This window comes from Protopterus annectens, chromosome 2.part0 (assembly GCF_019279795.1).
Source record: "Protopterus annectens isolate FY-2018-M chromosome 2.part0, PAN1.0, whole genome shotgun sequence".
In the NCBI taxonomy this organism is placed as follows: domain Eukaryota; kingdom Metazoa; phylum Chordata; order Ceratodontiformes; family Protopteridae; genus Protopterus; species Protopterus annectens.
Genome location: NC_056728.1, coordinates 1,132,385,484 through 1,132,400,850, shown reverse-complemented (window position 1 = coordinate 1,132,400,850; position 15,367 = coordinate 1,132,385,484). Strand labels below are relative to the sequence as shown.

The 15,367-nt window shown below is 42.2% G+C and overlaps 1 protein-coding gene across 1 annotated transcript in view; it reads right to left on the bottom strand.

Moving 5' to 3' along the window:
* FOCAD (focadhesin) overlaps positions 1–15,367 on the bottom strand; it is a 2,336,882-nt gene that overhangs the window by 959,591 nt on the left and 1,361,924 nt on the right. The window contains exon 17 of the mRNA XM_044060381.1: positions 9,206–9,256. Coding sequence (XP_043916316.1) covers positions 9,206–9,256 — 51 coding nt within the window. The remainder of the gene's footprint in view (positions 1–9,205; positions 9,257–15,367) is intronic.

Sequence of the window (15,367 nt, the reverse complement as noted above, 5' to 3'; positions counted from 1 at the left end):
AGTTCTTGTCCGATTTTACAAGGATCTTTGTACGGTTTCTGAAATATCTAAAATGTTGGTAGGCATGTTATGTTTTATTCTTATACCATTCTTTCCATGCTTTATCTCTTTGCAGCATGAGATGTTTGTTCTCTTTTGTCAGTTATGGTGCTGTGTTAATTTTTGCCCTTCTTGTCCTAACTGGTGCTAAACCATTTAGTATTTTTAGCATGGTGTAACTGAAGTAACTGCTTCACCTAGGGGCATTACCTCAATACATTCCAGCTGTAGTGGCACAAGGGTGTAATAAAGATTCCTTTGCCAAATTTGGTTAAATTGCATACTTGTTTCTAGAATATTTTTTTGGGGAACCATGTTGTTGTCATTATTAAATAGGTTGGGAGGTGGTATCTGGTAAGCAACAACAGCATTTTATATTATAGGGTTTGTTTGTCAATATCCAGTCCATGTGGACTGCCTGCTACTGATTTTGTTGATTCTGGTGGTGGAGCTTATTGGTGAAGCCAAATATGTGAATAGAGTCATTGCTGTTGCTGCTGTTTATGGATTACAAGTCTATATTTAGGTCACCTAAGATGAAGGTTTCCCTGGGGATCTTGTCAGATGACTCAGGCATCTTCTAGTATGAGTGCCAACTCAGACAATATCAGGGGCCATCCCACCTTAACTCAAATCACCCCTATGATTCCTCCAAGTCTGGAAAAATCTGGCAAGATGCCTGTCATGTGTCTGGGGTGGGGGAGTCAGGAGATGTGACAATGCTGAGGAAATATAGATGTAATAAAAAGCACTACTGGTGGGGGTGACTCTGAATCTGAGCAAGAGGCTGTATATCTGGGTGAGCAAACAATTACCACTGCTGTCACCTCAGTTGCTGGCACCTGAGCTGCAAGAGTGGATGGCTGTCAAGGTACATATATGTGATCCTAACGGAAATGGACTGTGAGAGCTGGCAGCAGCAACAGTCCTGTCAATGCGATGGACCAGGTATTAATGGTCTCAGTCGTAACAGTAAGAAGTCCAACCAGCATCAAAGTTGGTGCCAAGGGTCTTAGTCCTGACCACATGAAAGCTAACCTCATGACTCAGACTCTGAGGGGTCTCTCCCAGCATTGAAGAAATGAAAGTTTTGCACTTACTATAACTTCAGATCATCATGACCCATATCTGTCCATTTCACAAACAAGTCTAGTAGCTGCAAGCAGCAATGGCTTGACAATTTTGAGACTCTCTCAGCCTAAAAACTCCTCCCGTTGCTATCCTAATGCTCCACATCTTATTTCTCCAGATCAAGTTTACCCTAAGATACTCACTTGGCTATAGGCCATTTAGCCATTCCTCCAAGTGTCTATGTGTAGGACAATTTGGAATATAACGGGAGATGGTGGAAAGGTATGTCGAAGCAGAAACATGGATAATGACAACTTTATGGTAAATACATAGCTTATGTATCTTATATGTTCAAATCCATCCACTTCAACAACAGGACAGATTACTCAGTTATCCTCTCTAGTAGCATTATGACAGGACTCCATGAAGGACAATAGCTCTTCTGGACATTTGTCTCATCTGCATTGAGCATCTGTTTTCAGCAAAAAGAGTACAACAGACAAAGAAGTGCCATCACCACATATATACCTCAAAGCTGGATACATAAAAACTGATCATCATCGTGCTTCTCAGACCCTAAAGGTCAGAATGGGATGTCAAAACTTAAAGGTTGTGAAGGAAAGTAATGGCTGCAAACCTCTCCCCTCTCAGGCCATATTTTTGTCAAAGAAATAGTGAATTGTGGAAAGAAAAACAATTAGTCCAAAAGCAATCAGAAGAAAGAGAATCTTGTATCTACAAGCTCATCTCAACACAAAGGAATTCCAAAGCCTCTCTGCTGTTAGAAGGTATATATAGAGCGGGGAACAGATTCAAGCAAACTTTCAGATATTTATTCATGCCTCTTTCTCTAGGCATACCTTGACTTCTTCCTAGCTAACACAGGCAGGCAGATTCTGAAAGTGCTTTGCTGTAGGACTACCATACTGAGACAGACACTTAAAAAGGAACCAAAAACAGTTATGTTGCATCTTGTAAATTCAAGTCTGGACAACTACAAAGCCAGATCCATTCAGAAGTCAAGGCAAAGTGAAATTTTATAGCAATGTACTTAATGAAATCTCCCTGCAAATGAATTAAACTTTTTTCTACATTGGAGCCAGAGCTGATGTGCAAGAAATTATTCTCAATTTCTGTGGAATTTCCTGAGAAAAGTGTGGATACAGGATGTAGGACTATTGCCCAGTGCTCATCAAGGACCAATAAGCCACCTTAACAAGGAAATTCTACTGACAAGAGTACTCAAGGACACAACTTTTGTTGGAACTAATTAGTGACAGTTCACATGCTTGACTGACTTGTACTTGGTTTGCATTTTCTTGCTGTGCAGCAATTTCATTTTTGACTGACACCTACCCTAAATTAAGTTAATAAATTATTTTCTCATGTTTTAATAAATTCTATTAATATGAAAAAAATGAAACCTGGTGCATGTAAGCTGCTACATGTTTTGTTTGATTGTAACCTACAAAAACAGGTTTGAAAAGGAGAAACCTGAACAAATGCATAGCTTATAATGTAAAATACTGCATTCCAGCCTAATTGTACTTTCAGCTCCAAAGGTCACTTTGGACCTTTAGATACCACAGAGATGAAGTTTCAGAAAAAGTCTCAGTAAGTTGTAGCCTTTACAGAATATGTTTCTGCTCTGTATGGTAATGTTTTACTGCACTTTCTATAGCAAGTGACAGTGCAGTCTGGCAGCCACCAGGACAGAATGACTTTAGACACTTTGACTGGATTTATTCTGAGCAAAGAAGAGAACATTTGCTACAGCTACGTCTTTAGCATTTTTTTTTGAGAAAATGTCTGCTGATGGTTTCCATGCAACTGTGATTTGGACTTCTCTTCATATTTTTGTGCATTTTAGTGGTGGAACTGCAGATATGATGAAAGAGAATAAAGGTTTTACCGAGAGGTACTCTCCCCATTGAGGAAAAGCTGAAATACCCTGCCACAGGGTCCTTTCCTGGCATTCTTTTACAAATCTCAAGCTGCTACAACTGGGGCATGTAGAATCCATATCTAATGTATACTGTGGTGTCCCTGCGCTGAATTATGGTTGGGACAGGTTTACATGTGCACTCCATGACACACTTGGTAGGGCAATCTTTCTAGCGGTGACTTGGGAGACCACTGTTTATGTGGAGGGGAAGGGCTGCTTGGAGGGATCACCCCTTATAGAAGTGACGAGACATCCTCTGTGGATTTCCCATTAAGCAATCCCTGCGTCTAAGCCAACTGCATGCAGGTAGGGCTGGAATTAAAAGAAGAAAATGCAAATCACCCAGAGACTGGCTAAATGATAGTCCTTCTTGGTTCACCTTTGCCACAGTGAAGAGAAACAAATAGGTCACATGGTTGGGAGTGGGCTGATAGCTCATAGATGTTGAGAATAAAAAGATGCAAAAGAAAAAAAATCAAGGTGACGGCAACATGCAACAAGAGGGCAACTTAAGGGCACACAGCATGACAGCACTACTGCTTAACTAGCACAGTATGCATGATGTGCAAAAGACTGAATAATGGTATGCAAATAGTGTCAACATACTAATGAGAACTATCATATATGCAAATGATGAAATCAAATACTGCAACATGATTCATAAATGTATGAAAGTAGTGAGATGAACACTGCAGTGATTAATGATTCTGAACACCAGGAATTACCAGTATAAAGTAACACTGCTTGTGTTATGATGCTAGGGGTAGCACCAGCATTAGTAGTACTTTAGCAACTAGGCTCCATAATGAAATGTTGGCACTTGAAATGTTGAGTGCTGACATTCAAAAAAAAAAAAAGAAAAAGACCGGAAATGCAGGAGAAGAGAGAATCCTGAAAACTCTTCTCATTTAAACTTCCTATTTGCAGGGGGCAATCCTCCTGCACCCTTCGAACTTGTACATACTAATTCCAGATTGTCATACCTCTAAGGAAACGGGAATATTCTGAGAAATGGCCATCACAGACTTAGTACATGCAAGTCTATTTTTTTGGCTATTCTCTCTGTTTCTGAATTTACTCTAGTGGGTTCCAACATTCTAAATGGTTACCTAGCAGCTACCTACACATTCAGTGTCTGTGATGTTGTACATTGTCAAACTCGGTACTGGAGACAAGTCTGCCAGAAGCTAACATACCATCACTTCCAAGACCAGCCTGCTTCAGTCACTATCATGTGGACACAGACAATATACCAGAGTTAGTGACATGTACTCACCTTACATGGAATTGAGAGATGAGTGGCTTACTTTTTGTCCCAATACGTGCGTTCAGTTCCCCCATTATCAATACCAGCTCATGCTGTCCTGTTTTACCTAGTAGGTCCTGCAAACACTGCCTGAATGAACTCTTTTTCTTGCTATCACAACCCTGCTATGTAGCATAGGATGAGATTATGAATAGTGCCCTAACTTTACACTGGAATCTGACTACTATAAGCCTGTCACTGATTCTAATGACATCCCTTACTGTGTTCTGAAGCCTCTACTACACCACAATTCCCACACCATTTCTAGTCCCCCACCCCCCCCCAGCAGAAGACTCTGGATGCCATGCCAAGTTGCTTTGCTGCACTGCCTTTCCAATTTGTCTCCTGGATACACAGGATGTCCAGCCACCTCTTTACCATCAAGTTATTCAATTCCAAGCTGCATTCTATCAGCAAACCAATACTGAGTGTAGTAATCCCTGGTTCACATTTGCCAGACTGGTTTTACTTTTAGCTTTCGTTCAACAGAGCTATCCCAGGTAACCCAAGCTGGCAACTGGACACTGGCTGTCCATAAACTTACTGACTCAGGGCTGCTGTGCTTTATGGTGGGCATACAGTGACCTATAGGGGTACATGGACTCTTACTGCCATTATCATGGGTCTCTGGGGTAGGTCAGACTAAGTCAGGTCCTCAGCTCACTTATCAATGCCAAATACTCACACCCATTTCTGGTGACATTACTCAATGTGATCAAGTTACCCACAGCCAGTTTTTACACCACTGAGTGGCTAGTCCTGACACCATGTTCAGTCTGTGATCCATGTTCTCCTATATAGAGGATACTGTGCACAACAGCTAATGCGCAAACTGGTTGGTCTATACAACTGTTCCCCTGATAGGCACCATCTAGAGCCTGTGCTGCTCCCCAGAACTCCATTCTTGGGTAAGCCTGAGGTGGAAACACCCAGCATTTTTGTTTTGGGGGGGGGGGACACCACAGAGACACATGCAAACTTCACACAGGTATTTGCTGGAGGTCAAGCTCAAACCCTGTACTTTGTACATTGGAAATGAAGACCGCAACTATTATGGCAACTGTGTCTTTCATGCAGCTACCAATGGATGCCAACTTAGCAATTTATGCCCTGAGAAGTCACATTTGGGCCAGGTCCCCTTATGTTATGTCATTCTGCATGCATGACAAGGTGTTCTACAGTCCCTGCAGCAGATACACCTCCTCACACAGGCCATATAATAAACTCAAAATTTCTGACATAGCCACTCCAATGGCATACAGGGGCAAAGCCCTGACTACAGTGCAGGTGACCCAGGTTCAGTCCACAACTCTGGCATCTGACAAAAGGGCAAGGAGGAATGGAGGTGTGCTCCTCCCACAGGGAGAGGTGGTTATGTAGGCATTCCCTATGATGTCCACGATGAAGGCTGGGCTTGTGCAGGAAGGCAGCATGGCTGAACTTTAGTGTAAGCGAGGTGGGACATTGCATGCTATCCTTCCAAACCTGCCCCGACGACAACACCACATAAACCAGAAGAAGAGTGGGGAAATCGGGGGTAGGCCATAAAGAAGAAACCACTCAGGCAGATGTAGGACAGCACCACCAACACCAGGACTGTCCTTAAGAACACAGCTGTAAAATTGGTAATAGTCCGGGAGTAAAGTCAAGGCCTGGTAGACAAAGTTTGTTTGTGGGTTACTGAAGCAGGGGTATAAAGCATCCTCCCCAAAAACATTCTCTGACATGTTGCATGTGTAGAAGCTACCTGTGGTACCTGAATAACTAACTTGTACATCTGCTTACTGATGTCAAGAGTAACTCACAGGTAAGGGAATAATGGGGGCAACGATCACCGACATACTTCTCTACTGTGGTGGGTGCAAGCAAGCAGCTCTGAGTCGATGTGGCTCAGAAAAAACATATGTGGTAATGACTCCAATGTAGCTTGGGTACAGGTAAAATGTCAGAAAGGCCAGTGCTAATTGCAAGGGATAATGGAGGTTCTGTATGGCACTCCACTGTCATCCCATGTGTGGAGAATCTGTGTGTGGCCACAAATGTTGGTATTACTGCCAGTACCACTGTGTATTCAGCTTGTGCCATGTAAATGGTGCCACTGTTGTTGGTCACAGGTGACCCTCTAGTATCAGACATGTGCCTACCTGTTGTGCTGGCCTATTCCATACTGGAATAAGCGAAAGCAAAAATACAATATACTTGTGGCAATGCTAAAACACACGTACCACTCCCCAACTACATGCAACATACAATGATGCATTCCAATCAGGTGAAGAGCAGATGCTTGCATACATACTTTATGGTGCATGTTGTTGCTACTGCAGCTCTGATGTATCCAAAGAACAAACAGGCATATATATGTGATCTTCTGCAAAACCTAAACTTAAAATAATGGAACATGTTATTATTAACCTACTGCATCCTACACAAAGACTCACCTACAATACTAGACACTCCCCTGGCAATATTCTGCTCCTTGGTCTTGGCATGCTGTATCATATTATGACCCTTTGATAGATAAGAATTACTATCATATGTCCATTACAGCACTGATGTTTTGCACTACTCCCTGCCACATCTCATTCTGAAAAGCTTTTCTGCTTCATTTTTCTCAAGGATATGTATGCCACATATGCATTGGGCTTACAGTAGCACCTGTTTCATCACTGTAGTGAACTCTTCTTGTCAACAATGTTCTCTCAGTCCCAAGTGATGACCTGTAAACCTATGGGTTGCACAGGACAATCAGTGTGTGTGTACACGTCTGTAATTGTCATACATAAATATTTCCACAGTTTTCCTGCATCCATTTGGTGGGCACACACATCTTCTACAGTGCAGTCAGCATGCACACACTGTGCCAGTGTGACAGAAGTAATGGGCCCTGTTAACATTACCCACTGTTGTCCATCACTGTGTTCACAGCCTGTACTGCTTCTACACCTGTAGCATGCTGTGAGCACAGTGATAAACTCAGAATGTAAGATTCATACACCTTTTGCATGTTATGTGGTGTGTGTGTGTGCGTGCGTGCGTGCAGATGCTATGATGTTATGCCCCCCCCCCCAGCAATATAGTCTCAATTACATCTTTGTGGCATGGTTCCTATCAGGATGAGCCCTCCCACTTCACAGGAGGATAGTTAGTACCCCTGCATACCTTTCGCTTTGCCTCCTGATAGGGTGAGCCCCTCCATAAAAGTGCAATATACCCTTGCACACTATTTTGTTGTGCTGCCTGTCAAGGTGCACCCCCCCCCCATACACACACGCATACACACATTGAAAAGCAGGGTACTACCCTGTCATGCCCTTCTTCTATGTTCCCATATAAAGACAGTAACCTGACATACCCTTGTGCTATTTCACAACATGCGGTTCAAAGTTCAGCATCTGCTCCTGTTGCTGCCATCTTCCCTTCTGTACAGCCTACAACCCTAAGGACCACTACCTGTTGTTTTCTCTGCTGTCAATATACATATACAACTGTAAAACAGCATTCTACACTGTCTTGCTATTCCTCATCTACTCAACAAAATGTGGTATGGTAACCACATTTTTATTGTGCTATAAAGTACCTCAGGGCACAGGATTATGCTCATAAGGAGTTGTAAAGCAATCAGTTATCAACTGCTGCAATAACAGTCTGTATTACATGCCATAGTCAGCAATAACATGCTCAACCATGCCCTTCTTCGGGCTGGAAAATCATAATCACAGTGTGTTTCTGTATGAATAATGCAAAGCATCTAAAGCTACCTGTCCACACCAGTAATACTTGGCAATGCACAACCATGCTGCCCAATTACGTACAACACATGGTGCCTGTTAAAACAAAGGCTCAAGGACACAGTCTCCAAAGCAAAAAAAAGTAAAAACAGGTTTATTACTTTGCAACTAAGCAGTATGATACAAAAATAAACGGTTAACTGCTTTCGGTCTTAATTTAGAAGACTTCTTCAGACCTCACAGGGCTAAACTTGTCCTCCTCATTCTGACCTGCACAGTAAATATGGCCTCTTCCCATGCCGATTTCAGTAGGGTTTCCACATGCTGCCCAAAGGAAACTAAACTCTTCCTCTACCTATTGCACAGGGTCTATGGTGTACACCCGCTAGGCCAGTACAATAGTCACTCTGAGACTGAGGTCTGCCACCAGCTTGCCAGGGTGGTGACTGATGCCACTTAGCACCACCCACTCAGACAAAAGTGCAGCACTAGTACAGTGACATGGAGAGACTCCAACCAGACCTGCTTTACCAGTCAGAACCATAGGCTGGGGACAGTGAACCAACTTTCTATTGTAATCACTTTGTACTAGGAATGGCACTGTGCACTCTGACTGTCACCTGCTGCTGTAGCTTTGTTGATGCTGTCCAGGAGATGTAGTACTGATTATTGTCTGTTATATTTTACAGCATTTGAGGAGATGAAAAGGAGAAGGGAAAAGTACATGACACTAAGATTCACTAACACTACTCCTGAAACAGATTCAAGCCTCCTCATTAAGCTGGTTTTGCCATTTAAGAAACACTGCTGTAGACTGTAATAAAAACAGCCTGTTTTGCTAGTAGGTAAAGAAAAAATTTTACGAAAAAATTAAATGCAACATGACAGGGCAGTGAAACCTTGTGGAACATGTTTACTTGACCATCAATGCCCACAGATTTATAGTCCTTCAAAACGATTTGAGCCATCACACTCGACACTCTCCATAAGTCCCAACATTATTCTGAAACCTAAAGAAATACAAGTGATGCTTTTACTTGCAGCAATACATTTCTTTCTGTGATTCAGGCCTTAAAATAGCTCCACAGGCACTCAATGTCAAAATGAAATTCTCACCTTACTCTGAGCATGATTCCATAGAAGGCTGACAATTTGAAGTCGGAATTTCTGCAGGGAATGGAAAAGACAATAAGAAGGCAATTTCAGACAATCATTTTAACAGTGCAAAATTATATCTAGGATTAAACAATAATAAGAAACCAATACCAGCTTCATTCAACAAGTCACTGTATATTTATGTTAAGCGTACAGACAGGATTGGGCAGAGTAAAAGTAGTTCACAAGTCATGTAACTCCCAGCTGAAGAAGCACTATGGACAACCATTGGCAAATAACTTTTTGTCATCTTATCTTGGTGTTCTATATCAACATAGAACTGCAGGTAATTATTCTAATTTTTACTTTGCTCATACAAAAAATGACCCAATGCTGGTGGAAACAGTGAAATTATTCTGTGTGTTGCCAAAGTTATCTTTTTCCATTAATGTGTTGTATCTAAAAAAGCTGAAATAATGAAGAGATAACTTTTCATAAGCCACACCCATGAAACATACAACAACAAACCTTTACAGCTAACAATTTAAACATTCTTCTTTTTAATGCAATGACCGAGTAAAAGACTTTCCATGAAAAAAGATGGAGATGAAGTCAGTTTCTCAACCCCAGCATAACAAAAAAAACATCAAAATTAAAGTCAAAGTAATACTGGACCTTTAGTAGATCTGCAGAGATAATATACTGACCTTTATGAAGGCTCAGACATTGAATCAACTCTTGAAGTGGGTTTATACTGATTAATGATAATAATAATAATAATAATCAATTGTACTGATTAATGAAACACAATTGGTCAGGACAGGATTCATCAAACATAACCAAGTCCCATATCATTGAACAAAAAACCCTACAAACACAAAAAACAATGTTGCTGCAGGAGGACACACATAAATATACTAGCTACAAGATTGCACAACAGTGGGGAAAAGGAAAACTTTCTAAACCTTCTATTCTGAGGACAGCTATGTTTCAATTCGTACACTACAACATATTCTACCAATCAAGTGACAGTGACATTGCTTGTAAGGAACCCCCATAGAATCAACATTAATCCTGGGGCTGCCGAACTGGTTAAGTTACTGGACATGGCACTGGCAAAACTGATGGCAATTAACTAAGCTTGAAATTATCTTCACTTAAGGGAATTATCAGCAGTGCTGCCAACATGCACTAGTACAAAGTGAGCCCTAAAAGCATGTACCCTAAAAAATATGTCAGAACAGGTACTGCATAGACTGCAGCCAAATAACCTAACATGAGAGGACAAGGGTAGTTAAGCCTTATAATCATGAGATGTAATATACTGAAGTGCCCTAAAGCTTACAGCTATTAAGCATCCAGGAAATTCATAGCCACTTTAGCTATATCAACTGTTCTGTCGTCCAAATGTATCTGCCAAATTTATTGCTATTTATCAACACAAAAAGTAATAAATGTTATAGACTCACTTTTCTGACAAACAAGGGAAAGGCATGTGGGGAGCTGATGCCTGTATGTGCCAACATAAGACTGACAGTCGTCATGCGTTTTTTAGGAAAATCCTTGAGGAATAAAGTCATTAAATAATGACAGACATTTGAGTTTCAGACTTCATAGAAAATACATGCTAATGCAGAACTTGAGAGGTATGCTGCCAAAATAAAATAAGGCCTTGCTCACCCAAGTCCCAACAGCTGCTGCAAGACAGCACTGATGTCTGAGGTGTTCAGCAAAGCATACACTGTGAAGGAAACCTGTACCAGAACAACAACTGGGCTTCATATTCTTAGTCACAAATGTCAGTCAATCCTTGGCCTGTTTGTCCAAGCAGAATGAACATCATCTATACAGTACATAGTGGTACACCTTAGTCAACGATAGCAGTGCACTGATATATTGATTTATTTTACATTTGTTTACTGGGGATATCCGACTGGGCCAGCAGCCCTTCTTCAGCGGAGGCCCAGGCAGAAAAGTTCCATTACAAAAACACATTATAAACAATACAAGAAATCAATAACAATCAAGAATACATAAAGTACAGTTTTGTACCTACCATAAATGTAGATGTTCGAAGATCCACATTGCTGCAGTCCTTACACTTGGGTAGTCCGCTGTCCTCGGTCGGCCCGAATATCAAAGTATAAGGCTGACGTCGGTCAAGGCGCATTAGACTGACATCAGGACGTCAGGGTACAAATGCGCATGACCGACGTCATATCCTCAGTCTTTTCTTGCCCCAGATGTCAGAAGACCCTAACAAGAAAGGTCAAAACCCAAAGACAACAAAACCAACAACCAACCATCCTAGCACTAATAATATGTACAATATATACAATATACACAATATTTACAATCCAACCCACACAACCACCTCTAACTACAGAGGGGAAGGAGGGCGGGTAAATTGGACTGCAGCAATGTGGATCTTCGAACATCTACATTTATGGTAGGTACACAACTGTACTATGTTCTTCATCTCACATTGCTGCAGTCCTTACACTTGGGTAGAATCCCAAAGCAGAGGTAAGGGAGGCTGGCACAACTATAAAGAAGCAGGAGCTGCCAAAATGCCCTGTAAAATAGCAGTGGCAAAACCAGCCCTAGATTTAGAGTAAAGTGGAAGGTGATAATGCTTAGAGAAGGTATGCACAGAACTCCAAGTAGCTGCCACCAAGATATCTTTAGTTGCAACCCCTCTTAAAAAAGCTGTTGAAGTGGCAGTAGCCCTAGTGGAATGAGGCCTAATCCCAGCTGGAACCTCCTTGCCATGATGGAAATAACAGAAAGCAATGCAAAACCCAATCCACTTTGAAATAGTTTGTTTTGACACAGGCTTGCCCTGAGAACTCAAAGCAAAAGAAACAAATAACTGCAGAGACTGCCTGAACCCTTTAGTTCTGCTCAAATAATATCGCAACTGCCTGTGTATATCCAAAGTGTGCAAAATCTTTTCCCCTTTATTTTGGGGGTTTGCATAAAAGGTAGGCAAATGAATAGTTTGGTTTAAAGACACACTAGAAACCACTTTAGGCATAAAGGAAGGATTTGTACGCAAAGATACCCTATCCTTATGGAAAATTAAGAAAGGCTCAACTGCCATAAGGGCCTGTAATTCAGAAACCCTTCTCGCAGAGGTAATGGCTAACAAAAAAGCAGTCTTCCATGATAAATATTTCAACTCAGCAGTAGCTGCAGGCTCAAAAGGTTGTAGAGTGAGTTTCTCCAACACAAAATTGAGATCCCAAGCAGGAGTAGGAGCTCTCCGTGGGGGTCTTATATTCTTTGCCCCTCTAAGGAATTGCTTAAACAAAGGATGAGAAAACAATGGTGGGTCACAATCATAGTGAGCAGAAATTGCTGCAGCATGAATCTTAATAGAAGAGAAGGACAAACCTTTGTCCAGTAACTCAGTAAGATACTGAAGAGCCACACTTAAATTAGGCTTAGAAACATCAAATGCTTTTGCTGCACTCCAAAATAAAAATCTCTTCCATTTATCTGCGTACACTTTCCTTGTACTAGGTCTTCTGGCTTCTAAAATAACATTCAAAACTTGCTGTGGAAGCTGAAACCCTCCAGGGTTTAAAACAGAATATGCCAGGCTGTCAGGTGAAGAGAGTGAAGTTTGACATTGAGTAAATGACTGTTCTCCTGAGTCAGCAGGTGTGGAATCGAAGGTAAAGGCCATGGAGGCTCCCGTACCAGACTTCTCAGTAGTGGGTACCAATGCTGTCGAGGCCAATCTGGAGCTATTAAAATCATCTTTGGCTTGTCCTGTCTGACCTTCAGAAGTACCTTTGGGAGGAGAGGCAGAGGTGGAAAGGCATACACATGAAGATTGCTCCAATTGAATGAAAGAGCATCCACTTTCCAAGCTGTGGGATGAAAACTTTTGTGCAAAACTTTGGCAGCTGGTAGTTTAGTGGAGAAGCGAACAGATCTATGTCTGGAGTTCCCCATGACACTGTCAATTTCTGAAATACATGAGGATCCAATTTCCACTCGTGGGGATCCATAATTTGTCTGCTCAACACATCTGCTAAGGAGTTCTGTGCTCCCGGCAGAAACCTTGCCTGAAGATTTAGCTGTAAACTGAGAGCAGTCTCCCACAAAATCATTGCTTGTCTGCACAGAGGATAAGAATGTGTTCCCCCCTGCTTGTTGATGTACCACATGACAGTTGTGTTGTCTGTTAGAATCAACACCTGCCCTGGAAGAAGTAAATCCTTGAAAGCTATTAATGCAAATTGGACTGCTAACATCTCCTTCAGGTTGATATGTAGATGTAGAAGTCTGGCAGGCCACGTGTCTTGTATCCACTTTCCATTTAGATGAGCTCCCCAAGCTTTGTCTGAGGCATCTGTCGTTAGAATCTGACTTGCCTCTGGCCGGGTCACAGAGAGTCCCTTGTTTAGGTGACATTCCTGAGCCCACCACAAACATTCCTTTTGAATGCAAGGTATTATCTGAATGACAGTGTCCAAATCTTGGCAGTGCTGTGTCCATACATTTTGAGATACCATTGCAGCTTCCTCATATGCAGTTTGGCATTGGGAAGCACCAGAATACAAGATGCCATGAACCCCAAGGCTTGAAGGACTGTCCTTGCAGTCAGCCTGGACTGATGAGACAATTGATGGAAGTAAAGAGAAAGATTCTTTTGTTTGTCCGGGGTCAAAAAGGCCATCTGGGATGCTGTATTCAGTCTCACACCCAGAAAGCACATGTCCTGAGAGGGTACTAGACTGGACTTTATTTCGTTCACAGAATACCCCAGGCATCTTAGCACTGCTATCACATAGTGTAGATGATGAAGAAGTTCTTCTTTTCCTTGAGCCAGAATCAGACAATCATCCAAATAAGGATAGATCTGTATTCCTCTTAGTCTGAAGAAAGCTATCACTGGAGCCAGAACCTTCGTGAATACTCTGGGTGCAATAGATAAGCCAAAGGGCAATGCAGAGAACTGATAATGAGAAGTCCCAGCCCGGAAACGTAGATACTTCCTGCAACTTAGCCTGATAGGAACATGAAGGTAAGCCTCCTTGAGATCCAGAGTCACCATCCAATGATCTTTGCCAGGCAGAGGTAAAAGCTGTTGTAACGTCAACATTTTGAACTTGGGAATGTCCAGATAAGTGTTGAGGATAGATAAATCCAAAATTGGTCTCCACGTGTTCCCCTTCTTTGGTACTAGGAACAGGCGAGAATAAAATCCTAGGCCCACTTCTGACAGAGGGACCGGCTGAATGGCTCCTATTTGGAGCAGCAGAGAAATCTGTTTGTGAGCCTCTATTCTTTGCTGAGGAGGAACGTCTGGCATGCCTTTGAAGGGAGGTAAGGTATGGAAATAAAACCTGTAACCTTGGTGTATGATATCCAACACCCATCTGTCTTGGGTAATTAAACTCCAATTTTCTTTGAAAAGTGCCAACCTTCCTCCCAAAGGTGCTGCCAGTCGAGAAGACTCTGGCAGCTGAAAAGGTAGGTCATTGGGTCTGTTTACGAAAGGACTGACCCCTGCCCTCACCCGAAGACTGTGCAGGTGAACTCCCTGTCCTAGGCCTGAAAGAGCCCTGAGCTCTGCCCCTACCCCGTCTAGACCTGCCCCTAGACTGGGAATCATAAGAAGGATACGTCCACCCTTTAGTAGGCCAATTTCTGCTAAACTTCGGAGGCTGAACCTGCAAAAAATCTTTAACAGTCTGCATAGACTTAGCCTTGTCTTCCATTTTCTTTAAGACTGCCTCAACAGGCGAACCAAATAACACATCAGATTGTAAAGGAGCATCCAAAATCCTTGTCTTAACATGGTCAGATAAATTCTGATCCCTCAGCCAGGCGTGCCTGCGAAGAACTGACCCTGTGGCAGCCACCCTAGACGAGGCCTGTACAGCATCAAAACCACATTGCAAAGAATGCTTACCCACTTGTTCAGAGACATGTACCAAATCCTGTAACTCTTTACAGTCAATACCTTCCGCCAAAGCATCTACCTTAGACTTCAATTGAGACAGTAGATAGTTTTGGTATTTCAACATGTGAAACTGGCAATTTAGAGCCCTCATAGCTAGGGTGGAAGACGTATAAACTTTCTTTCCCCATCTATCCAAAGCCCTAGCCTCTTTATCTGGAGGAACCGGATTTTTAACAACAGAAGCCTTAACACCCTTAGGCCCC